General features: G+C 43.8%; 1 protein-coding gene across 13 annotated transcripts in view; it reads left to right on the forward strand.

Annotated features, from left to right (window-relative positions):
• LOC110526722 (smoothelin) overlaps positions 1–25,148 on the forward strand; it is an 88,501-nt gene that overhangs the window by 29,113 nt on the left and 34,240 nt on the right. For 6 of the 13 annotated variants that reach the window (XR_016496616.1, XR_016496617.1, XM_090237558.1 and 3 more), the window contains exons 5-8: positions 634–713; positions 11,528–11,630; positions 16,760–17,682; positions 18,675–18,720. Coding sequence is in view for 7 of the 13 variants with exons in the window: in XM_090237558.1 (XP_090093684.1) it covers positions 634–713; positions 11,528–11,630; positions 16,760–17,682; positions 18,675–18,720 (1,152 nt within the window). In the remaining 6 variants the exon portion in view is untranslated. Of the gene's footprint in view, positions 1–633; positions 714–7,527; positions 7,636–11,527; positions 11,631–16,759; positions 17,683–18,674; positions 18,721–24,933; positions 25,113–25,148 lie in introns of those variants that run through there. The other 7 variants (XM_036979814.2, XM_090237563.1, XM_090237564.1 and 4 more) reach the window with 3 other exon arrangements.

The raw sequence follows: 25,148 nt of genomic DNA on the forward strand, positions 1-25,148 counted from the left end.
GGTAGAGGAGGAGGAGAAGGAACAGAGATGGAGGTAGAGGAGGAGGAGAAGGAACGGAGATGGAGGTAGAGGAGGAGGAGAAGGAACAGAGATTGAGGTAGAGGAGGAGGAGAAGGAACGGAGATGGAGGTAGAGGAGGAGGAGAAGGAACGGAGATGGAGGTAGAGGAGGAGGAGAAGGAACGGAGATGGAGGTAGAGGAGGAGGAGAAGGAACAGAGATTGAGGTAGAGGAGGAGGAGAAGGAACAGAGATGTAGGTAGAGGAGGAGAAGGAACAGAGATGAGGAGGAAGAGGAGAACACTTACAGTACACACATCTCTCCAGGGGGGCAGGCATACAGCACTCCCCTGCTACCTGATAAGTTGAAGGACATGTTAGGATACTACTTTATAATAATCCTGTCCCCTGTTGCCCAGAGGTTCTCCCTTTCTCTATTTTCACCCTCTTGTTCTCTGTCCTTCTCACCCTATCTGGCTTGTTCATTCAGTAGTAAGCTCCTGTCTTGACAAATAAACCACTTTAGCTTCTCCATAAGTGTGTCTCCTCAGCTCCCATTGGAGATTTGATAGGTTTGTATTGTCTCCCCCCTCATCAGTCAGTGTGTAACCAGTTGGATGTGGTGTGTGTTTCAGGTACAGGGCAGAAAGGGGGAACCACCGGCCGATGCCTGGAATCTGAGGGCCTGGATCTCCAAAACAGCCTGGGAGCAGGGGTGAGTGAGTGAGTGAGTGAGTGAGTGAGTGAGTGAGTGAGTGAGTGAGTGAGTGAGTGAGTGAGTGAGTGAGTGGGTGAGTGAGTGGGTGAGTGAGTGAGTGAGTGAGTGAGTGGGTGAGTGAGTGGGTGAGTGAGTGGGTGAGTGGGTGAGTGAGTGAGTGGGTGAGTGGGTGAGTGGGTGAGTGGGTGAGTGAGTGAGTGAGTGAGTGAGTGAGTGAGTGAGTGAGTGAGTGAGTGAGTGAGTGAGTGAGTGAGTGAGAGAGAGGAGGTGGCAAACAGGTTTGATTATGACAGCTGTATGATCTGACTGGCTGTCAATGCCTCAAACTTTTTTATATGAAGAGAGATCATGTTGCAACTTACACGTCAACTTTAATTAGCAGCACAGACTCAGTTGTGGTTGTTGAGTATATGTTTGCAGAGAACAGTGACCATTTTTTCTGCCACAATGAAGAATGCAGACAACAACAACACCCAGGCATGTGACTCCGTCAGACACTGTCTGTCTCATGACTGTGTCTTCTCTTCACCATGTTCCGAACACATAAACTGACAGACACGCAGGCGAGCTTGCGCCAAAGTGGCTGCCACGACGCAAGGAATGTATTTTCATTCTTCATACCTCATTCATTTCTGGCTAAGTACACCCAGAGACGGAGAGGAGAGGAGATTTGTTCAGGCTCTGGTGTATGGTATAGGCAGTAAATCCTTTGTGATAAGAACACCCTGCGAGCCAGGCCTGTCATTCTACACACTACTGGTTACCCAGGCTGTCACTCTCCAAACTCTCACATCACACTGAAGGGAAATGATTATGTTTTGATTATGTGTGGCAACCAGAACTTGGGCGTGTCTGTGCGTGTCTATCTGTCCATCTGTGTGTTGGAGATTGTTGGGAAGAGGGATGGTAGTCTCTCTCCCATTCTATATTCCTCCTTCTCACCTCTCTTGTTTCCTTTTTCCCCCTTTCAGATTTTAGGCTTTGCATGTCAAAGCCCTTTACACATTTGGTTAGGAGAGGCCCCCTTGTGGTCAGTGAAGTGAACTACTGTATTCGTAACCCTAATAGCTTAGGTTAATTTCAATATGACAGTTTCCTGTGAAAGCATTGCAGATTGACTGATGAGTTTATGTGCTGATAATGCTGAAAGACGTAATAGTAACAACGTAATCATTTTTCAGAAATGCTTGCCTGGGGCTAGATGCTATCTTATCACTGTTGCACGATCAGTTTGTCTGTACTCCCTGCTCTGTTTTCTAAAGACAGGATCTCTGTTGGGTAAAGTTAATTCCTATTGTATGCCGTCATTCCTGTAAGAATTGGGTTGGTGATGCGGGTTAGGCTGCATGCTCAGCCGGGAATCTGTACCAACATGAAAAAAATACTACAGTTTACTATAGAATACTACAGTACTCATTATAAAATCCTATAGTAAACTGTAGTATACTCTTGAATACTATACTACAAATTGTAGTATCCCTGGATCATGTTTAGTACTTACTATAGAATGTTAATACTACAGTATTATCTGCAAAAAAGCATTGTTGTAAATACTATAGTAATGTCCAGAAAAACACAAGAGTCCGTAAAAACACGACACTTTTAGTAGTGCTGAGCGATTGATTAGTGCTTCTTTTAGGTTAGTTCGATTTCAGTTTGATTATTAAAATGACTTTCATAAAACATTTCAGTTGTTTTGTATCAGACCTCAGGATAAGACCCAGATGCAGACAGTTTGAAAGTAGCAAAAGTGTATTACTAGAATGGGGCAGGTAGAGGTCAGTAATTCAGAGCAGAGTCTGAAAGGTACAGAACGGCAGGCAGGCTCAGGGTCAGGGCAGGCAGAGGTCAGTAATTCAGAGCAGAGTCTGAAAGGTACAGAACGGCAGGCAGGCTCAGGGCAGGCAGAATGGTCAAAACCAGGAAAATTAGAAAACAGGGACTAGAGAGAAAAACAGGAGTATTGGGGAAAACGCTGGTAGGCTTGATGAGACAAGACGAACTGGCAACAGACAAACAGAAAACACAGAAATAAATGCATAGGGGATAATGGGGAAAATGGGTGACACCTCGAGGCGGGTGAAGACCAGCACAAGACAGGTGAAACAGATCAGGGTGTGACAGTTTTGTATATTACATTTATTTTATTTGATGACTTTATTATTTAATTCCAAGTCATCATCTCATCTTTGCCTATGCTGTCTGACAAAATCACTATTTTGTAGTTCTTCAAAGTAAATAAGGCATACTTCTATGACTGCTGAATACCAACTATCAATCAAAGATCATGTATTTTCAGGTAGAGATACATCACGAAGCAACTGTATTTCTGTCCCTCTCGATTGCTCTTTCTCACTTCTCTCCGTGTCTGCTCCACACAGACCGGACAAGTAGGCGGGCGCACAATGGATTATGGCCATTGTAGGTAATTACCATGGTTTCTGCGCTAAACTATTTAGAATATTGGCCCGTTGGACTCTACAACTCCCTACTACATTGCACAGCTCGGGCTTGATCTGATTTATCTCTAGAGAAACTGCGCATCGAGCCCCCCCCCCAAAAACAAACAAAATGGAATTCAAATTATTGAACCGACGTTGGTCAGTTCCTTGTGGAACAAATAACAGACATTTTGGTTAATCGCTCAGCACTAAACTATAGTAAATACTACAGTATTGAATTTGCATATACCCTGCCTATTCCCCTCCCCCATACTCCAATTTGTGCCACCCATAAATTAGAAACCTACATGCCAAGTATAGACCATATTGTGTTCCTTGCAGGTTATAGAAAAGAGCAGAAGCTCTGAACTCTCTGTTCAGACCCCAGTCCTACCTTCCTACAGGTTATAGAAAATGTACTATTTTAGTATTTGTCTGGTAGGTTTCCTGGTAGGCCTCCACTTCTATGTCAAAGATAATAAAACAAAAATACTACAGTGATGTCTGCAATAACAATAGAGTAAACACTACAGTATACTACATTTTGCTAAAACAATACATTACTATACTATTTAGAGGCTCCCGAGTGCCACAGCAGTCTAAGTCACTGCATCTCAGTGCTAAAGGTGTCACTACAGACACCCTGGTTCGAATCCAGGCTGTATCACAACCGACCGTGATTGGGAGTCCCATAAGGCGGCGCACAATTGGCCCAGCGTCTTCAGGGTTTGGTTAGTGTAGGCCGTCATTATAAATAAGAATATGCTCTTAACTTTTTTATTTTTTATATGCTAGTTCTCCTTTACTACAGTATTTAAACTATAGTTCATTGTAAATACTACAGTGTACTACAGTAAATCCTACAGTAAAAATCCTACAGTTTACTACAGTAAAGTCTGCAAAAACACTACAGTGAATACTATAGTATTTATACCATATTTGATTTATTCCATAGTATACTATAGTACGAAAAAAAGTATGGAAATGTATGAACTCAGTAATGTAAGTTGCTCTGGATAAGAGCGTCTGCTAAATGACTAAAATCTTAATGTAAAATGTAAAGTACTTGTGGCTATACAGTAACTACGATGTAGCAATGCTTAACGCTCTAGTAGTCTTGTGTTGCTTCCGAACCAAAGGCTTTAAGATTAGTTAGTCACCTTTTGTTCCTTCGTAAACTGAATTTATTTTAGGTCTGGTTTTGTTTGTCATATATTTTGGCAACATATACTGGATTTAGTATTGTGTGAAACTATGCAATTGTAAGATGTTGGAGGTAACAATTCAGACCACACATCTAGCAGATAAGAATTATTGGTTAGAACAATCTAGAAAGGTTGTATGATATACTCTGTATGTGTCTGTTCTTGTTCTTGGCTGTCTAGTTGTCAATGTTGGAGTGGGTCCCATATGCATTGGATATCTGAGCCAGTGTCTGTGTTTCTTTGAGTCTGTATGTTTGGATTCTGGCGTTCTAGTCAGGAAGAAGCAATAGCTTTTTTTCAGGTCATGTGGCACAATGCCTGCATCCTTTCAGGTGGAGGGTCTGACATGGCCCTCGTGCTGTCAGAGAGGGGCTACAGGTGGGGTGGATGGGGTGAGGTGATGGGGGCAGACAGACACATTCAGCCCACCAGCTGTGCTCCAGCAGTCTGTCTTGAGTCAGTCTGCTCTGTCTATAATGGGGCTGTAGCCAACAACAACAGCAGCAACTGGCAGCAGGGCTCCTTCCATACATCACAGGAGCGGATCTCTTTGAGCTGCAATCAATTGTCCCCAGGCAGATGGAGGCCCCAGATAATGGTCTATAGTTCACATAGATATACAGTACCAGTCAAAAGTTTGGACACACCTACTCATTCCAGGGTTTTTCTTTATTTCTACCATTTACTACATTGTAGAATAATAGTAAAGACATCAACACTATGAAATAACACATGGAATCATGTAGTAACCAAAAAAGTGTTAAACAAATCAAAATATATTTTATATTTGATATTCTTAAAAGTAGCCACCCTTTGCCTTGATGACAGCTTTGCACATGTTGGCATTCTCTCAACCGGCTTCATGAGGTAGTCACCTGGAATGCATTTCCATTAACAGGTGTTCCTTGTGGAATTTATTTCCTTCTTAATGCGTTTCAGCCAATCAGTCGTGTTGTGACAAGGTAGCTGTGGTATACAGAAGATAGCCTTATTTGGTAAAAGACCAAGTCCATATTATGGCAAGAACACCTCAAATAAGCAAAGAGAAATGACAGTCCAGCATTACTTTAAGACATGAATCTGGCTCACATGAGGACCGCCACAGGAAAGGAAGACTCAGAGATACCTCTGCTGCAGAGGATAAGTTCATTCAGTTATCAGCCTCAGAAATTGCAGGCCAAATAAATGCTTCACAGAGTTCAAGTAACAGACACATCTCAACATCAACTGTTCATAGGAGAATCCGGCCTTCATGGTCGAATTGCTGCAAAGAAACCACTACTAAAGGACAGCAATAAGAAGAATAGACTTGCTTGGGTGAAGAAACACAAGCAATGGACATTAGACAGGTGGAAATCTGTCCTTTGGCCTGATGAGTCCAAGTTCGAGATTTTTGGTTCCAACAGCCGTGTCTTTGTGAGACGCAGAGTAAGTGAACGGATTATCTCTGCATGTGTAGTTCCCACCGTGAAGCATGGAGGTGTGATGGTGTGGGGGTGCTTTGCTGGTGACACTGTCAGTGATTTATTTAGAATTCAAGGCATACTTAATCAGCATGGCTACCACAGCATTCTGCAGAAATACACCATCCCCTCTGGTGTAGGACAATGACCCAACACACCTTCAGGGTGTTTAAGGGCTATTTTACCAAGAAGGAGAGTGATGGAGTGCTGCATCCGATGACCTGGCCTCCACAATCACCCGACCTCAACCCAATTGAGATGGTTTGCAGCCAACAAGTGCTCAGCATATGTGGGAACTCCTTCAAGACTGTTGGAAAAGCATTCCAGGTGAAGCTGGTTGAGAGAATGCCAAGAGTGTGTAAAGCTGTTATCAAGGCAAAGGGTGGCTACTTTGAAGAATCTAAAATTCTAAATATATTTTGATTTGTTAAACACTTTTGGTTACTACATGATTCCATGTGTTATTTCATAGTTTTGATTTCTTCATTATTATTCTACAGTGTAGAAAATATTAAAAATGAAGAAAAACCCTTGAATGAGTAGGTGTGTCAACATTTGACTGGTACTGTATATATCTATATGTGTGTGTGTGTGTGTGTGTGTGTGTGTGAGGTGTGTGTGTGTGTACATATATACTGTGTGTGTGTGTGTGTGTATACAGTGTGTGTGTGTATATATGTATACAGTACACACACACACAGAGCGAGAGAGAAAAGGTCTATGGCAGCAAACTAAAGACACATGGAGTGTAGTGATCAGCTGCTGACACATAGTGTATGTCAAACAGTGTATCTCCTTCAAATCTCACATTCAAATGAGAAATATGTATATACATGTTCAAGAATGGAGGGAGTTTTTATTTTATTTTGACTGTTGATGTAGGCTTAGTTTTTTGCCAGACACCAGTAGGCCTGCTAGTGGTTATTGATGACTATGTTTATAATGAATGTGCTTGAATTGAGAGAGGATAGCTGAGGTAACAGTTTCCATATGGTAAGGAAAGAGAAGTTTGCACACCTAGCAGCTCAAAAATGTAATTACATGTATGGGTGAAGGAATGTTGGCAAGAAAAAACAACTTTTTTTGTGGGACAAAAAAAATTATATATATATTTTGGTATTCAGCAGTGCAGCTGTTTCATGCTAAATGTATCTTTTGTCTGAAGTAACATGCCAATTAAGGCAGTCTCAGTAATCACAAAAACAATGGAGTATACCTTGGTCAAAAGAGTGTGTCAAAAGTGAACTTGTCAACCAGGCAACCGGCTAACCTGTAAAGCCTGTCGGATGTTTCCCAGTCGAAACTGCATATTTTGTGATGTTTTTGTTAATTTTGGTGTTCGGCAGACTGCGACCACCTCTGCAAAAAACGTACAAATTAAATACAGATTTCTTGATTTATCTTAGCTTAATTCTGACTATTTTGAAGAAGTGTTACTGGCTATGTTGTTGCTACAGTGGCTCAATGGGGACCAACAACAGTAATAGTGCCATTTTTCAATTGAAGGTCTTTAGGGAGTATGCCTAGAGTTCTGCTAGGTGCAAACCGAACCTATGTATGCAGACGTCTTAAGGATTGCGATATTGAGAGGAAGGAGAGGGGGAGGGAGACTTAGAAGGAGCCCTGTAGAGACAGAAGGGGAGGGAAGGGAAGTGGAGGGAGTGGCCTGTTGGTGGGTGTGTGGGGTATGTAGGAGTGTGTGTGGTGACTGAGGGAGTGGAGAGGTAGAGTAGAGGATGTCATGACTGCTAGAGCGAGAGCAGAGCGTGAGAGAAGACAGACAGACAGGTAGCGGAGCCAGGGAAAGAAGGTAAATGACACATTCTAGTTCTTCCACTCTCACAGACCTAGTTCTCCTCTCTGAATACCTGTCCTTTTTTCAGACTTTGTTCCTCCTTATCAAATTCCATCTACTTCTCTTTACACAATTTGTGCCTGTTTCTTTTTGTTTCTCATTGCGCTGAGACCCGAGGAGCTGCCTCTAAGGTTTAACTGAGGTTTCATTTTGGGATAATTGGGCAGTCATTTAGACAGTTTCTATCAGATGGTTTCATAAATCCATAGTTAATAGTATACAGGTGTGTATTTTTGGTACATTGTTGCAACTTTACAAAATCATAATGTATCAGATCTGCCCCCATGGCCAGGTGTGTGTTGAATGGAGCAGGTGAGGTAGACCAGACTGGGGGCAGAGACGCTGTTTGTTTACTAATCTGATATGATCATAAATCTGTAATAAACTGAGACTAGCAGTTTATGATGACAAGCATAATGGTAAGTAAGATCTGCTGTAGTGAGAGGATGGATGATGGAGAAAGGGGAAAGAAACCGGCACGCAAAGGGAGATAGATGGCAAAAATTGAGTGTTGGATGGAGGGAAACGGCTTTAACTGGACTTTGAATGATGTGTGGGTAAGTGAAAAACGGGTGTCACAATCGTCGTAATGAGTAGACCAAGGTGAATAGCGTTCCACATATTTTTAATAAACTGAAATGCACCAAACAATAAAGCATAAATTAAATGTGAACCTACTGATGTGCACTCAGGCAACTCAATGTAGGCAAGATCCCACAAACACAAATGAGGAAATGGCTACCTAAATATGATCCCCAATCAGAGACAACGATAAACAGCTGTCTCTGATTGGGAACCATATCAGGCCAACGTAGACATACAAAAAACCTAGATGACCCACCCTTGTTACTTTCACTCCCCAACCAACATACAGAATAAACAGCTTACTATGGTCAGGGCGTGACAACGAGGCTTATGGGTATGTGATGCAGAAAGGATTGCTACTTCATTCCTGCTAATGTATTTCACTTACTGGAGGTCGGCCTTGTGTGTGGTTCCTCAGGCTTTGCCATGAAGTCATGGAAAAGGACCCTGTCAGACTTCCCTCAGAGAGCCATGGAGAGGAGAGCCTGACCTCATCGCATTCTGATCTCATTTGCACAATAATGGATTCTGCTTCCTTGGAAAATGTGTCCTTTCTAACCCAGGTAGCTGAAGTAATCCCTTGTTTAGCTGAGCTGCCTCTGCTCTGCTCTACTCTGGGTGGTGCAGTAATCCGTAGTAGTCTACCTCTGCTCCGTGCCTGTTTGTTCCGCCTGATTGTTGTTTCTGTGGCTCTGAGTGTTCAGATGAGTCCAGATGGCCCACGCCTTGACTGTGGTCAGGCCAAAGGACAGTTGTCATTTTTGTGCATTTACGGGCCAGAGCTTTCACAATTAAAATCCTGACCGACCCAAACACTCGTGAACCCGTATGGTGAGGCCACGAGCACTACAGGAGAGAAGCTCAGCTCCGATTCTGAGGCCTAAGAGCTGATGAGGCCAGGGTGCTGCAGTGGGACTGCCTCGGTTCCACTCTGTCAGCTCTGCACTGTCAGCCTGGGCCAGAGGCCAGTGATGACAGTGTGGGATTGGCAACAGGTCCTGGGATGGGATTATTTTGGGTGTATTCATTAGTCGCAGACCATTGCAAAATGTTTGGTCTGTTTCATGTTTTGCAACGAAGACCGTTTACCTCTTACTAACAGAAGCAAACGGAATAAAACGGAACGAAACACGGAGGGACCTACCTGAATTTGTCCAATAGAAACGCAAAACGTTTTCCGTTTGGAGTAAACGGTTTCCGTTACAAAACGTTTTGCAACATACCAAACATTTTGCAAAGATCTGCAACTAATGAATACACCCCTGCTCTCTCTCTTTCTCTCTCAAACATCACTATCAATGCTTTCCTTCTTTCTGTCTCTGAGAAGTATGTTCCCTGTGGTATAAGGGAGCTGTGAAATGATCACTGTCTGGGTGTTTGTCTCCTGTTCGTGGCAGCTGAGGGGAGGAAAATGAAGAAGAGGGGTAGATGGGGGGGGGGGTATTTCCAGCTGAAACGTCATTGTTTCCCCTCTGCTTCTTTGAATGAAGAACCTTCCTCAGGGAGAGAGTATTTTAAAGCAACTTCTCTCATTCTTCTACATTTTATCTCTTTGACATTTTCTCTGGATTAGCTATTCAGGCTTGGGGTGTTTTTTTTTGCTATAGTCACAATCTGGTCCTGGCTCATCAGACACAGGCTAACAAGTGATTAAGCTCTCTCCTTTTACATCTCCCTCCCTCTCTCGCTCTGGTGTGTTTGTGTGGTACCAGGCTTTGTGTTTGTTCACTCCCTCACCTTACATTCTCTCACTTCTCTCTGATCACAGCCTGATTTGATTGACTCTACTCACAAGGCTGTGATTTTTAACCTCCTCACTTCTGACACCTTTATCAGCCCCAGGATAACGTACATTAAGCAAATGTGCCGTGTTTGGTTAAAGATGGTGGATTTGAATCAAGTATGCTCCAGGCCTGTGTCTTGTAATTCGTGTGTGTGTGTGTGTGTGTGTGTGTGTGTGTGTGTGTGTGTGTGTGTGTGTGTGTGTGTGTGTGTGTGTGTGTGTGTGTGTGTGTGTGTGTGTGTGTGTGTGTGTGTGTGTGTGTGTGTGTGTGTGTGTGTGTGTGTACATATATGTTTCGTTACACTGGGTATACATGTATTAGTAGTGGCACTCTGCTGTAATTCTGGCATTATGTTGTTTCAGGGCAGAGTATTTCTCATGATACCCGTTTATAGACCAGTGAACCAGACACAGATCTGGTTGGACTATTCTTGGATTCAATATGCCAAATACCTTGTGGTTGTAAAGAAAAACTGGGAAGTTATTTATATATTTCTAAATAAGTGTGTGTAGAAAGCCCATAAAACCACCCAATCCTTTTCCACACAGATGCACTTCAGTGGAGAGGTTTGGGGTGCACTGGAGGGAGAGTGTGGTTGTGTGTGTGTGTCCGTGCGTGTGTTGGCCTTGGTGTTTGTACAGCTGCTCCTCCTGTAGAGTCTCTCAAGGTCAGGCAGCAGGGGCCTACAGCAGTGGCAGCCTCTATATCGCTCCCTTTCTCTCTCCTTCTGTCTCCACCTCCCATTTCCTCTCCATATGCCGAAACGTTGTGCTCTCGATTCTACCGTCTCCCTCCTACTGTGTCTTTCCTCTCTCATTGCAGATTTTGAGGCCCTGTGTGTTTCTCATGTCTGGGCTGGCTGTGCAGTGTGTACTGCTCTGTCTGTACTGAGGACCAGATGTTACTGACACGGCAGCCCAAGGTGGAGGAGTGAGGGGTCAGAGAGGTCAGGCAGATGCTAACCCAACCCAGCAGAGTTCAATCATTACCCCCAACAGAAGGCCGTGTCCATACAGCTGGCTCACTAACTCCCTTGGTGTAGAATCCAGCTTCAAAGTATTATGGGATGGTTGATTTACCTGCCTGGCTCTTAGGGTGTGTTGTGCTACGCTGTCTCTCTCCCGGGGTGAACAGGGACAGGGTAGAGGCAGCCAACAGCTGTCTTATCATCTCATCTTTAGGCAGGGCCTCATCATGGCCTCTCTCTTTTGAGGAGCGTTTGACCCTGACACACAACACTGTTCTGATTGGCCTATACAGACAGAGGACTTTGTGCACCTGATGGTTCTACATATCTGATCAGACCACTGAGAGGGATGGGTTCAGCTCACTGTTGTGGCTGACTGACTGTGTTCTGTCTATGTCATACTGGCAGTGAAAATAACTAAATGCCCTCGTCTCGACACTGTTGTCTCTGCATTGATGCGATGATGTATTGAAAAGCACCAAGTGTCTCTGATTTACTGTTGTTTCTGCAGGACACAGAAAGGGAGAGCTTTGGTGAGCGAGAGAGAATCAAGTCACAGATCCGGGAGCTGCGCAGCCACCAGACGCAGCAGGGCAGAGAGCTACATAGGACAGGTGAGCAACGTCAAAGACCATCTGAATGAGTGGTCGACTGTTCCTTTCCTTTCAGCCTGTCCATAGGTCCAACACACCCAACACACCACACACACACACACACACACACACAGGTGCACACAGACACATACAGTTTATATGTTTCCTGCCATTTAAATCTCTGTTCTATATATGACATGCTTTTATGATAACGTTTGCATTAGTTTAAGGGTCAAGTTTGGATAGGCAATTTTACTTTACAACACAACATTGATTGAAATAATTTCTGGGATTTCCACACTTATGCACTTAGATGCAATTTCCTCTGGCCTGCAAGTGAAAATAGCCAGCCAATAGAGCCATACTGCTGTAGGGGAGTGGAGCTGAGGTGGTCGGTCGGTCACATTGGTTTAGCTCCTCCTTTTTATTTTGAGATTAGAGGCACCACAGTCATGGGACTAACACTCTGGTTTTGGGTGTGTAGTCATTTCATTAACCAATGTTAGTAAACACAGTGAATGCTTTACTGTAGGTGTGCTAGCTTCATCCATGACCTTTTGACTTGTACACCCACTCCCTACAAAAAGTGATCGAAATGTAAATGTTTAAATGAGAAAGGACCAATAAAGGGCTAGAGTGAAAGAGCAGGATATAGGAGAGAGGAATAGTTGAGTGAAGCATGCAGTAGAATAGATCATTTGTTTACGCCCATACTGATTTGAATGCCCGAATGTAAAGTGAGTATTTGTTGAACAAATATACCCGCTTCTAATACTTAAATCATTATAGGTGTCCCAAATAGCACCCTATTCCCTATATAGTGCACTACTTTTGACCCGAACCCTACAAGCCTATGAGAATAGGGTGCCATTTGGGATGCACCACATGTGGTCTGGCCTGCCCTTGGACCTCAGCATCCCACTCATCAGCCAGTGCCTGGTAGTAGTGGGGTTATGAGACGGAACAGGAATATAATCTGTTCAAGGGGGAACCCACAGCCAGTAGTGATACCTCTGCTATTTAAACCACATACCAGAACTAGAACAGAATCCTTTCTTGACATGGACCAAAAACACCCAGCTCTCCTTGCTCTGCCCTCGCCCTACAATTTGTACCGGGTTGAAGTCAGGGCCAGCAGCTGGCAGGAGCAGACCTCCACAGAGCAGAAGGACTGAGGGTAGGAGCTGTTTGAAATGGACGCTGATACACAAAGACACCGGAAGTTAGAGGCTGGGAACAAACAGGATAGGGTGGAGTGGGTTCTGCCAGTGGCAAGGGGGGTGAGATGTCATTTTTAACAGAGAGAAGGAGAGAAGTGGCTAGAAAGAGAGAACTTAACTTTGAAGATTAGGGGGGTACAATGGCACACACATACCTCTCTCTCCTTTTTCTCTCTCACACACACACACACACACACACACACACACACACACACACACACACACACACACAAATATACAGCAGCATGTCTTGCACACGTATACATGCTCACAGTCCACAGTGTTGGTGACAAGGCTGTGATTTAGGAAATTACCCGTTTGAGAGACATGGCACGTTCCACTGAGCCACTCTGAGTGATAGGGAGCCAGACTCCTCAAATTTGAACTTGTCACTGAAAAGACTGCTTTTGTTGTTGTTGCTATTTAAAGAAGGGTTAGAGGAGGGGGGCTCTCTGCTTTATGCATGAGTGTGGTTATTTAAAACCATTCTCCAAGAGCAGTAGGGGTTTTCCCAGAAACCCTCACAACAGGGCACAATGGACTGGACAAACATCATCCCTTTAACTTTAGTTCTCTTTTCATTGGAGTTGACTGGGGCCTTCATTAGATCACGTGGTCTATTTTATAGGGCCTCGTGAGAAAGGCAGCCATGTTGTGATTTTTGAAGTGAATGCCTATAATAAGCACGTTTCTTATTCAACCCCAGTCAATAACTATTTAATCAACCAATCAAGTGAACCTCATCCTGCTCCTGGCTCTGGGAGGCCTTTCGAGGGTCTTGAAAAGGCTGCGGAGGCTGTGGACGTCTTAGGCCAGAATGGGGCTTTCCCTCACTGATTTGGTTTGTAAATGACAGACCTGCACGCTTTGTGAACTCTGGATCGAACACATGGCTAGGGTATGCAGAGATGTGTTATCATACAATGATGTGTCTCTTGTAAGGACACTGTGATTTTCCACTCTGTCGGTGTCTTTTACGCAGCTTGTCTGTGGTCTCTGTACAGCCACCCAATGTTAAAGGCACTGAGCAGTGAGCATCACAGGGTAAGAGGTAGGTTGAGAGAGCGAGAGACGGAGTGAGATACTCTGGATCTAGGAGGGGTAGGATGTGGGCACTGCAGTGTTGTTTGGAGTGTGGTTTCCTGATGAATGGAGGAGGAATGGAGGATGTGGGATAGGGACCGGGGGAGGGGAAGTACTTATCCTAGTCTCTATTTCACCCCCCCCCCCCCCCACTTCCCCCTACACTTCCTACTGCTCGGTTACCACCTACTGTTGTGGCGCTTTCTCTCTCACATACGCACACGCACACGTAGACATCTGGTCCAGGAATTGAGTCAGACCTGGAGGAAATGCCTACATCCCATTATGTCTCCATGTGTCTCCTCTCGTATACCCAGTGACGCTCACATGTCTCTCCCACGCTCTTGGGGATTTGGCATATGCAGAAACCTTTCATATCCATCAGCAATCCACAAGTTCTCCAGCAACCAACCTCTCACGTGACCCCACATTCCATCTTTTTTTATGTTTGGTCAGAGAAACAAAAAAAATGCAAGAACAGAATTGTACAGAGCAGAGTTGTATTTCCATAGTGTTCCTCTGCACTATAATCAAATCAAATTTTATTGGTCACATACATATGGTTAGCAGATGTTAATGCGACTGTAGCGAAATGCTTGTGCTTCTAGTTCCGACAGTGCAGTACAGGAGAGGGCTGAGAATGCGTCCTTGTGGGGCCCCAGTGTTGAGGATCAGCAGGGTACCTTCACCATCTGGAGCGGCCGTCAGAAAGTCCAGGACCCAGTTGCACATGGCAGTGTCGAGACCCAGGGTCTCGAGCTTAATGACGAGTTTGGAGGGTACTATGGTGTTGAATGCTAAGTTGTAGTCAAAGAACAGCATTCTTACATAAGTATTCCTCTTGTCCAGATGGGAAAGGGCAGTGTGATTTACGATTGCGTTGTCTGTGGACCTATTTGGGCGGTAAGCAAATTGGAGTGGGTCTAGGATGTCAGGTAGGGTGGAGGTGATATGATCCTTGACTAGTCTCTCAAAGCACGTCATGATGACAGAAGTGAGTGCTACGGGAGGCGATAGTCATTTAGTTCAGTTACTTTAGCTTTCTTGGGAACAGGAACAATGGTAGCCATCTTGAAGCATGTGGGGACAACAGACTGGGATAGGGATCGATTGAATATGTCCGTAAACACACCAGCCAGCTGGTCTGTGCATGCTCTGAGGACTCGGCTAGGGATGCCGTCTGGGCCGGCAGCCTTGCGAGGGTTAAAACGTTTAAATGTTTTACTCACGTTGGCCACGGAGAAGGAGTGCCCACAGGCTTTGGTAGCGGGCTGTGTCAGTTGCACTGTATTGTCCTCAAAGCGAGCAAAGAAGTTGTTTAATTTGTCTTGGAGCAAGATGTCGATGTCTGCGACGGAGTTGATTTTTGAAATCCGTGATTGACTGTAGACCCTACCCCATACGTCTCGTGTTTGAGACGTTGAATTGCAACTCTACTTTGTCTCTATACTGATGCTTTGCTTGTTTGATTGCCTTGCGGAGGGAAAAACGACACGGTTTGTATTCGGTCATGTTTCCAGTCGCCTCGCCACAATTAAAAGCGGTAGTTTGCCCTTTCAGCTTTGTGTGAATGCTGCCATTAATCAACGGTTTCTGGTTAGGGAAGGTTTTAATAGTCACAGTGGGTAAAACATCTCTGATGCACTTGCTAATAAACTCACTCACAGAGTCAGCGTATGCGTCAATGTTATTGTCTGAGGTTACCCGGAACATATCCCAGTCCATGTGATCAAAGCAATCTTGAAGCGTGGAATCCGATTGGTCAAACCAGTGTTGGAAAGACCTGAGCACCGGCGTTTCCTGTTTTAGTTTCTGCCTATAGGATGGGAGCAACAAAATGGAGTCATGGTCAGATTTGCCGAAGGGAGGGCGGGGGAAGGCTTTATATGCATAGAATTCGATATGCTGATAGAATTTAGGAAGCCTTGTTCTCTGATTAGCTTTGTAAAATCCTCAGCTACAATAAATGCAGCCTCAAGATATATGGTTTGCAGTTTACATGGAGTCCAGTTCTCTCAGGGCCGTAGAGGTATCTACTTAGGGGAGGGGGGGGGGGGGGGGGGGGTGTATGCACGGCTGTGACTATAATCGAAGAGAATTCTCTTGGGAGATAATGTGGACGGCATTTGATTGTAAGGAATTCTAAGGTCCGGTGAACAAAAGGCCTTAAGTTCCTGTATGCTGTTATGATTACACCCTGAGTCGTTAATCATAAGGCATACACCCCCGCCCTTCTTACCAGAAAGATGTTTGTTTCTGTTGGCGCGGTGCATGAAGACACCTGGTGGCCGTACCGACTCTGACAACATGTCCCGAGTGAGCCATGTTTCCGTGAAACAGAGAATGTTACAATCTCTGATGTCTCTCTGGAAGGCAACTCGTGCCATATTTTCACCCACCTTGTTTTCTAGAGATTGGACATTGGGGAATAATATACTCGAAAGCCGTGGATGGTGTGCTCGCCTTCTAAGTCTGACCAGTAGGCCGCTCCGTGTGCCTCTCCTTCGGCGACCGCGTTGTTTTGGGTCGGCCTCTGAGATTATATCCCATGTCCAGAGTGGAGGTCCGAACAAAGGACCCGCTTCAGGAAAGACGTAATGTTCGTAATGATGGTAAATTGACGTCGCTTTTATATCCAATAGTTCTTCCTGGCTGTATATAATAACACTTGAGATTTTTTGGGCTAACAATGTAAGAAATAATACATAAAAAAGCAAATTACTGCATAGTTTCCTAAGGACCTGAAGCGAGGTGACCATCTCTGTCGGCGCCATCTTGCTCTCCAACTAGATCATGGGTATGTTCCACTGTGTCCACTCACTGTATTGTGGTGGTTGTGTTCCGTAGGCTCCAACACAGGCATGGTTCTAGTTCTGGACCCCCTGGTGAGAAAAGAGGTCTCCGGCCCTCTGCTGAACCACCCAAAGATCTGGGACCCTGTGACATCATCAGAGGTGGATGTGGTCCTGTCCCACCGCCAGTGCTCTGACTCGACATCCTCGGACCACACCCTGGCTTCCAGGCCACGTCTCGACTCAGGAGCCTCAGAGAAGAGCCTTGGTCTGGGCTCAGCCTTCAGAACCAGGATGGACTCAGGAGCGTCAGAAAATAGCCTGGGTCTGGGCTCAGCCTTCAGGACCAGGGTGGACTCAGGAGCCTCAGAAAAGAGCCTTGGTCTGGGCTCAGCCTTCAGAACCAGGGTGGACTCAGGAGCGTCAGAAAAGAGCCTGGGTCTGGGCTCAGCCTTCAGGACCAGGGTGGACTCAGGAGCGTCAGAAAAGAGCCTGGGTCTGGGCTCAGCCTTCAGGACCAGGGTGGACTCAGGATCGTCAGACAGAAGCCAGTGTTCAGTCCACAGAGGCAGACTGGACTCTGGGGCCTCCGAGTCCCGCTTCAGACCGAGACTAGACTCTGGCACATCAGACTCCAGCACGGGACCGCAAGCCCCTCTAGGCTCTGAGACCTCTGACAGTGCAGGGCTGCTGTCACGGAAACGACTGGACTCTGGGACTTCTGACCTGAGCGTGGGTGTCTCTTCTGTTGAGCGGGGCCGTGTGGAAGAGCCAGAGGTGACCATGAGTAGCTCCTCCTCCAGCACAGATTCAGAGGCTGAGAGCACCAACCACCATTCAGCCCAACCCCGCCAAGACCGCTCCACTACCAACTGTGATCAGCCTGATGGGGCCGTCCCATCCAGGAAAGCCTCAGACTCCCACAGTACCTTGCTCAATGGCAGTTCCAAGGGAAAAGGAGACATCCAGGAACAGAAGGTACACTCTTGTTTAATCTTCCAGTGTGATGCTTGCTGGTATGATCTGATGTGTCTCTAGGTAGAACAGGAGAATATGTGGGTATATGTACACCACTAGAGGGGGATGTTGAGCAATGATGATGAGGCTACAATGTTCGCTCACTCTCCTAGTGTCCCTCTCCTACACCTCTCTGATTCAGAGGGCTTGGGTTAAATGTGGACGACACATTTCAGTTGAATGCATTCAGTTGTGCGACTGACTAGGTATCCCGTTTCCCTTTCCTTCCATCCCTCCCTCTATTTTGAAACACCAGTTCTCAGTACCTTCATCACGTCGGCAACTATAAACATCTCATCTTTCTCTGTATGTTTTTAATAGCTTTGTTAAGCTATGGTTAATTTGCTACTCAAATAAACCCAGCACCTCAGAGCCGGGCCCAAGTCCTTTATTGTGCTCAACTGGTTCTGGTTCCCCTCAGATCTGTCTCCCTCACCTGCTGTCAGAGGGAGAGCCGCTGGGGCTGGCTAGAAAGAGCCAAACACACAGGCAGGAGAATGCTGCAGCATTCTGAGTCTCTCTATTGTTTGCTCAAAGCTCTCATCAGGGACTTGGGTCACCATGACACCACGTCATCGCCCTTATCGGGAGTGTTTACCCAACATAGGCTACAGGCTCTTTTATAGGGCCCTGCAATATAATATGCTTATGTTCTGTATGTTTACATTACGCTGTGGACGTTCAGGCACATCGTGGCCCCATGGCCCCTTGATCAGCCCAAAAAAGAACAGAGACACAAACTTGTCTCCCTCGCTCTAAACACTGTTACATAATGCAAACACTACCCTGGTCACCTGTATGCGTGTGCATGTGGTTGCCACTATGACCAGTTTGATCCTCTATGCCCCCAGTGCCTTGTGCCATCCCATGGATCTGCACTATTGCCCTGTGATGCTTTACTGTGTTTTGTTTTATTTTCATCTAAACTCTTTCTCTCTCTCTCTCATTTTCAGGTCAGAGATACTTTATTCACTACTCTCAGCAAAGCAAGCGATGCAGGTGAGCATGTTTACAGATAAAAAAACGAATCTATGTGTGTACAGTGCCTTTAGAAAGTATTCCTACCCCTTGACTTAATTGACACTTTGTTGTTGAAACCTGAATTCAAAATGGATCAAATATATTGTTGTCACCCATTTACACACAATACCCCATCATGCCAAAGTGAAAACATGTTTTTAGAAATATTTGCTTATTGAAAATGAAATACCGAAATTTCTCATTTAAATACTGTTCCTATCCACACGCCTTTGACAGTCCAAATTGAGCTGCATCCAATTTCCTTTGATCACCCTTGAGATGTCACTACAACTTGAGTCCACCTGTGGCCAATTCACTTGTTTGGACATGATTTAGAAAGAAACACACCTGTCTATATAACGTCCCAATGTTGACAGTGCATGTCAGAGCAGAAACTATACCATGAAGTCCAAATAACTGTCCGTAGAGCTCCAAGATATTATTGTGATGAGGCAGGGGGAAGGGTATAAAACAATTTCTAGAGTGTTGACAGTTTCCAAGAGCACAGTGGTCTCCATCATTGGGACATAAAAAAATAAGGAGCTACTAGTCTATGCCTAGAGCTGAGGAAACGGGAAAGAATGACCTTTGTCAGGGAGGTGACCAAGAACCCAATGACCTCTGGTGTAGTCAGTTTCTATATTTCTTTGGTTATGCAAATATTTGTTTATTATACAACGGGTGGGTCTAATCCTCAATACGGAATGGTTTAACCTCTCTGGTACAAGTGGGACGATAGTGTCCCACCTCGACAACAGCCGGTGAAATTGCAGGGCGCCAAATTCAAAACAACAGAAATCCCAGAATTAAAATTCCTCAAACATACAAGTATTATACAGCATTTTAAAGATAAACCTCTTGTAAATCCAACCACAGTGTCCGATTTCAAAAAGGCTTTACGGAGAACGCACACCATGAGATTATGTTAGGTCAGCACCTTGTCACAGGAAACCCTACAGCCATTTTCCAGCCAAGGAGAGGGCTCACAAAAGTCAGAAATAGCGATTAAATTAATCACTAACCTTTGATGATTTTCATCAGATGGCACTCACAGGACTTCATGTTACACAATAAATGTGTGGTTTTTTTCGATAAAGTTAATCTTTATGTCCAAAAACCTCAGTTGAAATTGGTGCATTATGTACAGTAATCATTGTCTCAAACAAACATCCGGTGAAAATGCAGAGAGCCACATCAAATTACAGAAATAGTCATCATAAACATTGATTAAAGATAGAAGTGTTTAACATACATTTAAAGATATACTTCTCCTTAACCTTTCTGATCTCCCCATCCCGGATCCGGGATCGTGAATACAGACTCAAGCTCATTACCATAACGCAACGTTAACTATTCATGAAAATCGCAAATGAAATGAAATAAATATGTTAGCTCTCAAGCTTAGCCTTTTGTTAACAACACTGTCATCTCAGATTTTCAAAATATGCTTCTCAACCATTGCAAAACAAGCATTTGTGTAACAGTATTGATGGCTAACGTAGCATTTAGCGTAGCATTTAGCATTAGCATTCAGCTGGCAACATTTACACAAAAAAACAGAAAAGCATTCAAATAAAATCATTTACCTTTGAAGAACTTCAGATGTTTTCAATGAGGAGACTCTCAGATAGCAAATGTTCAGTTTTTCCTGAAAGATTATTTGTTTAGGACAAATCGCTCCGTTTTCTGCGTCACGTTTAGCTATGAAAAAACCCCTGTATCCAGGATTGTGTAAATCTATCAGCAAGCTCATTAGCATAACACAACGTTAACTATTCATGAAAATCGCAAATGAAATGAAATAAATATGCCATCTCTCAAGCTTAGCCTTTTGTAAACAACACTGTAATCTCAGATTTTCAAAATATGCTTCTCAACCATAGGAAAACAATCATTTGTGTAAAATTAGCTAGCTAGCGTAGCATTTCGCGTTAGCATTTAGCGTTAGCATTAGCGTTAGCATCCAGCACGCAACATTTCAACAAAAACATAAAAGCCTTCAAATAAAATCATTTACCTTTGAAGAACTTCAGATGTTTTCAATGAGGAGACTCTCAGTTAGATAGCAGATGCTCAGTTTTTCCAAAAAGATTCTTTGTGTATTAGAAATAGCTCCGTTTTGTACATCACATTTGGCTACCAAAAAAACCCGAAAATTCAGTCCTCAAAACGCGAACTTTTTTCCAAATTAACTCCATAATATCGACTGAAAACATGGCAAACGTTGTTTAGAATCAATCCTCAAGGTATTTTTCACATATCTCTTCGATGATATATCGTTCGTGGAAGTGTGCTTTCTCTCCTGAATCCCAGGAGAAAATGCCCGCACCTGAAGATTACGCACAAATTTAGACAAAGGACACCGGGCGGACCCCTGGAAAATGTAGTCTCTTATGGCCAATCTTCCAATGATATGCCTACAAATACGTCACAATGCTGCCGACATCTTGGGGAAACGGCAGAAGGTCTAAGCTTATTCCTGTCGCATTCACAGCCATATAAGGAGACATTAGAAAACAGAGCTTCAGAAATTCTGCTCATTTTCTGTTTGATGTATCATCTTGGTTTCGCCTGTAGAATGAGTTCTGGGGCACTTACAGACAAAATATTTGCAGATTCTGAAACTTCAGAGTGTTTTCTTTCCAAAACTGTCAAGAATATGCATAGTCGAGCATCTTTTTGTGACAAAATATCGCGCTTAAAACGGGAACGTTTTTTATCCAAAAATGAAATAGCGCCCCTAGAGATGCAACTGGTTAATGCAACCTCTGTATCAGATTTCAAAAAGGCTTTACGGCTAATGCACAGAACGCGATTATGTTAGGTCAGCGCCTAGCCACAAAAACTATACAGCCATTTTCCAGCCAAGGAGAGGGCTCACAAAAGTCCAAAATAGCATTCAAATTAATCACTTACCTTTGATGATCTTCATCTGGTGGCACTCCCAGGTCTCCATGTTAGACAATAAATGTTTGTTTTGTTCGATAATGTCCCTCTTTATGTCAAAAACCTTAGTTTTGTTGGTGCGTTTAGTTCAGAAATCCAAAGGCACAATGCGCGCTCTCAACATCAAGACGAAAAGTCAAAAAAGTAGAATAAAATAAACATGTCAAACGATGTTTAAAATCAATCCTCAGGTTGTTTTTGTCATAAATAATCAATAATATTTAACCGGACAAAAGCTTTGTCAATAGAAAAGGAGAAACAAGAAATGCGTGCTCCCGATCACGTGCAGGACTCATGGCTGGAAATTTCCACTGGCCTCTCATTGAAAGTGCTGTATCTCCCTCATTTTTCAGAGTAAAAGCCTGAAACAATGCATAAAGACTGGCCACATGTAGAGGAATGTAGAGGAAGCAGGACCGAGTTTGGGAAACCCTGCTTTACAGAACTTCACCAATCTGGGCTTTATGGGAGATTGGCCAGATGGAAGCCACTCTTGAGAAAAGGCACCAGCTTGCAAGAAGGCACGTGAAAGACTTTGAGAGCACGAGGCAAAAGATTAACCAGGCACAGCTTATCACCCGTCTAACACCATCCCTACCGTGAAGCATGGTGGTGGCAGCATCATGCTATGGGGATGCTTTTCAGCAGTAGGGACTGGGAGACTGGTAAGAAGAGCGGGAACAATGAATTGATGAGAACCTGCTTCAGCGTGCAAACAACGATAGACTGTGGCAAAGATTTAAGTTCCAACAGGACAATGACCCCAAGCATACAGCCATAGCAACGCTGGAATGGCTTCAGAACAATAATGTGAAAGACCTTGAGTGGCCCAGCCAAAGCCCAGACTTGAATCCCATTGAAAATCTGTGGAGAGACTTGAAGATTGCTGTTCACTGCCGCTCCCCATCTAATTTAACAGAGCTTGAGGAAATCTGCAAGGAAGAATGGGAGAAAATCCCCAAATCCAGACATGCAAAGCTGATACAAACATACTCAAGACGACTCAAAGCTGTAATCGATGCCAAAGATTATTCTACAAAGTATTGACTCAGGGGTGTGAGTCCTTATGTAAATGAGATATTTCTGTATTTCATTTTAAATATATTTGCAACAATTTCTAAAAACATGTTTTCACTTTGTCATGGGGTATTGTGTGTAGATGTGTGAATTTTTTTTTAAATGAATTTTGAATTCAGGCTGTAACACAACAAAATTTGGAATAAGATCATGGATTTTTTGTCCTGTAAACTTTGTAAATTAATAGTTAGGGTGAAATGGTGGACAATGTGCACAATTATCGATATATTTTATACTAGTTATCGTCAAATAATGATTTAAAGTCCCACCCATGGCTGCACCCCTGCTCAGTCGTGTGGAATCCATAGATTAGGGCCTCATTAATTTATTTAAATTGACTGATTTCCTTATATGAACTGTAACTCAGTAAAAATCTGTTTATTTTTTGTCAGTACCTGACCAAATTCACATAGAAATGTGTGTTATATATATATGTCATTCTCATCTAAGAAGCGGTAGATTTGTTTTATGTGCGCTAGTTCTATACTTACCATTATTACATTTTGTTTTTGCCTTTCAATTTTGGTTTTGGACACCAGCTTCAATCAAAATACAATATTTTTGGTTATAGACAATATATTTCAGTGGTTTAGATAGTACAATGATTCTCTACACTGTACTTGCTTGTTTTGCCACAGAAACTGTAACTAAGTGAACTATTCGAATTTTAGCCTCCGGGAAATGGCAGAGCGATTTCTGCATAGTGCGTCTTTAAAATATTTCTGCGATATGTGATTTAGTTGTTTTATTTTCTCAAGCCTAAATGTTCAACAATGTTTTTTTTTTTGTGTGTGTGTGTGTGTGTGTGTGTGTACTCTTATCATTTATTGGACTGTACAAAATGTTCTGTACATTCTGTCGCAGTAAAAGGGGTGTCCATTCTACTCAGGAGCACTTCTAGTTTCCAAATCCACAGAGTTTACACCCCAGTCATCGCTGCCAATTTTGTGGCCCTTAAAGCCCCATGCAGTCTTTTTAATTGTGGTTTTAAATCATCACTCTGTCTAATAAATCACTCTGTGTGTTTATTTCATGAAAATATATCCAATATATATTTTTTTATCATTTATTTCCCTGAGCCTCTTTTGGCCATTGGAATGCTCAGTCTGATCATGTGGGAGTTAGGAAACAAATTTGAAGATATTTACATACTCAGCCCTGATTTTGTCATTATGTGGTATTGTTTGTAGATGGGTGATAAACAAAATCTATTTAATCCATTTTGAATTCAGTTTGTAACAAAACAAAATATGGATTAAGTCAAGGGGTATGTTATACTTTCTGAAGGCACTCTAGATGTAATAACCCTGAAGGGTTATGTCTGAACTCTGAAGGCACTCTAGATGGGAGCCAGCCAGGATGTGTGCCTCATTACTTGTGCTTTACTGTTAAACTCCACCGGCAGTGTTGATAACATCACACCAGAGGACCTGTGAGCTGGAAGCCCTTGGTGCTGCTGAGTTATAGCTGTTTCTCTAATATCAAGACGCCCTGCTCCCTAAGTCCTATCAGTTGAATGGCTTCCATTCGAAGGAGCCTTCCGGGGCCAGCATGGCCGTATAGGGCCTTTCATACAGGGGAGGATGAGGTTGCACCGATAGAGGACAGGATAGAGATAGAATATGGAAGATACGAGTGCACAGGATCGTGTGTGTGTGTGTGTGTGTGTGTGTGTGTGTGTGTGTGTGTGTGTGTGTGTGTGTGTGTGTGTGTGTGTGTGTGTGTGTGTGTGTGTGTGTGTGTGTGTGTGTGTGTGTGTGTGTGTGTGTGTGCGTGCGTTCATGTTTGTCTTTTAACTCTATCCCGTGTAAACACTGGTCTGTGTCCGCAAATGTTTTGCCTCCATAAGGGAGACGTTGTCTTTCGGCCCCTAGTGCTTCTTTAGAATCTCCTGTCTGTGGCCCCAGGCTCCTAAAAGCTTGTGATTCTCAAGCACACTAAATCGAGATTATTAAGCGGGAGGAAACTGCTTCCCTAAAAGAGTGTGTAGCTTTTCCCTATATGTGATGAAAGCAGACCATCATTTTACTGTACATAAAGGAACAGGAATCCAGAAACACTCAGGCAACCTAGACATCTGTCAGCTTATGGCCAAAGCTGACGCACTGAAAAAGAGGGAGAATGAGGGAGGGCGAGTGAAGAAAAGGAGGGGGGCTGGAAAAAGGAAGAGAGAGAGAGGGAGTGTGAGAGAAGGGAAATAAAATCAAGGGATTTGTAGAGAGCTTTAGGATGAGGAGACAAAGGCAGTGAGTGTGCTGCTTTGAGTTTAGGGGATTTTAGTCATATTGCCCTGCTGAAGACTTTGAAATGTTTCCAGTCTTTGTGTGTCAGCTGTACCGAGGAGCTGGGTAATTAACTACTGAGTTTGTATTACTTGACTGTGT

This window comes from Oncorhynchus mykiss, chromosome 6 (genome assembly GCF_057628025.1).
Source record: "Oncorhynchus mykiss isolate SJ-2025 chromosome 6, ASM5762802v1, whole genome shotgun sequence".
In the NCBI taxonomy this organism is placed as follows: Eukaryota; Metazoa; Chordata; class Actinopteri; order Salmoniformes; family Salmonidae; genus Oncorhynchus; species Oncorhynchus mykiss.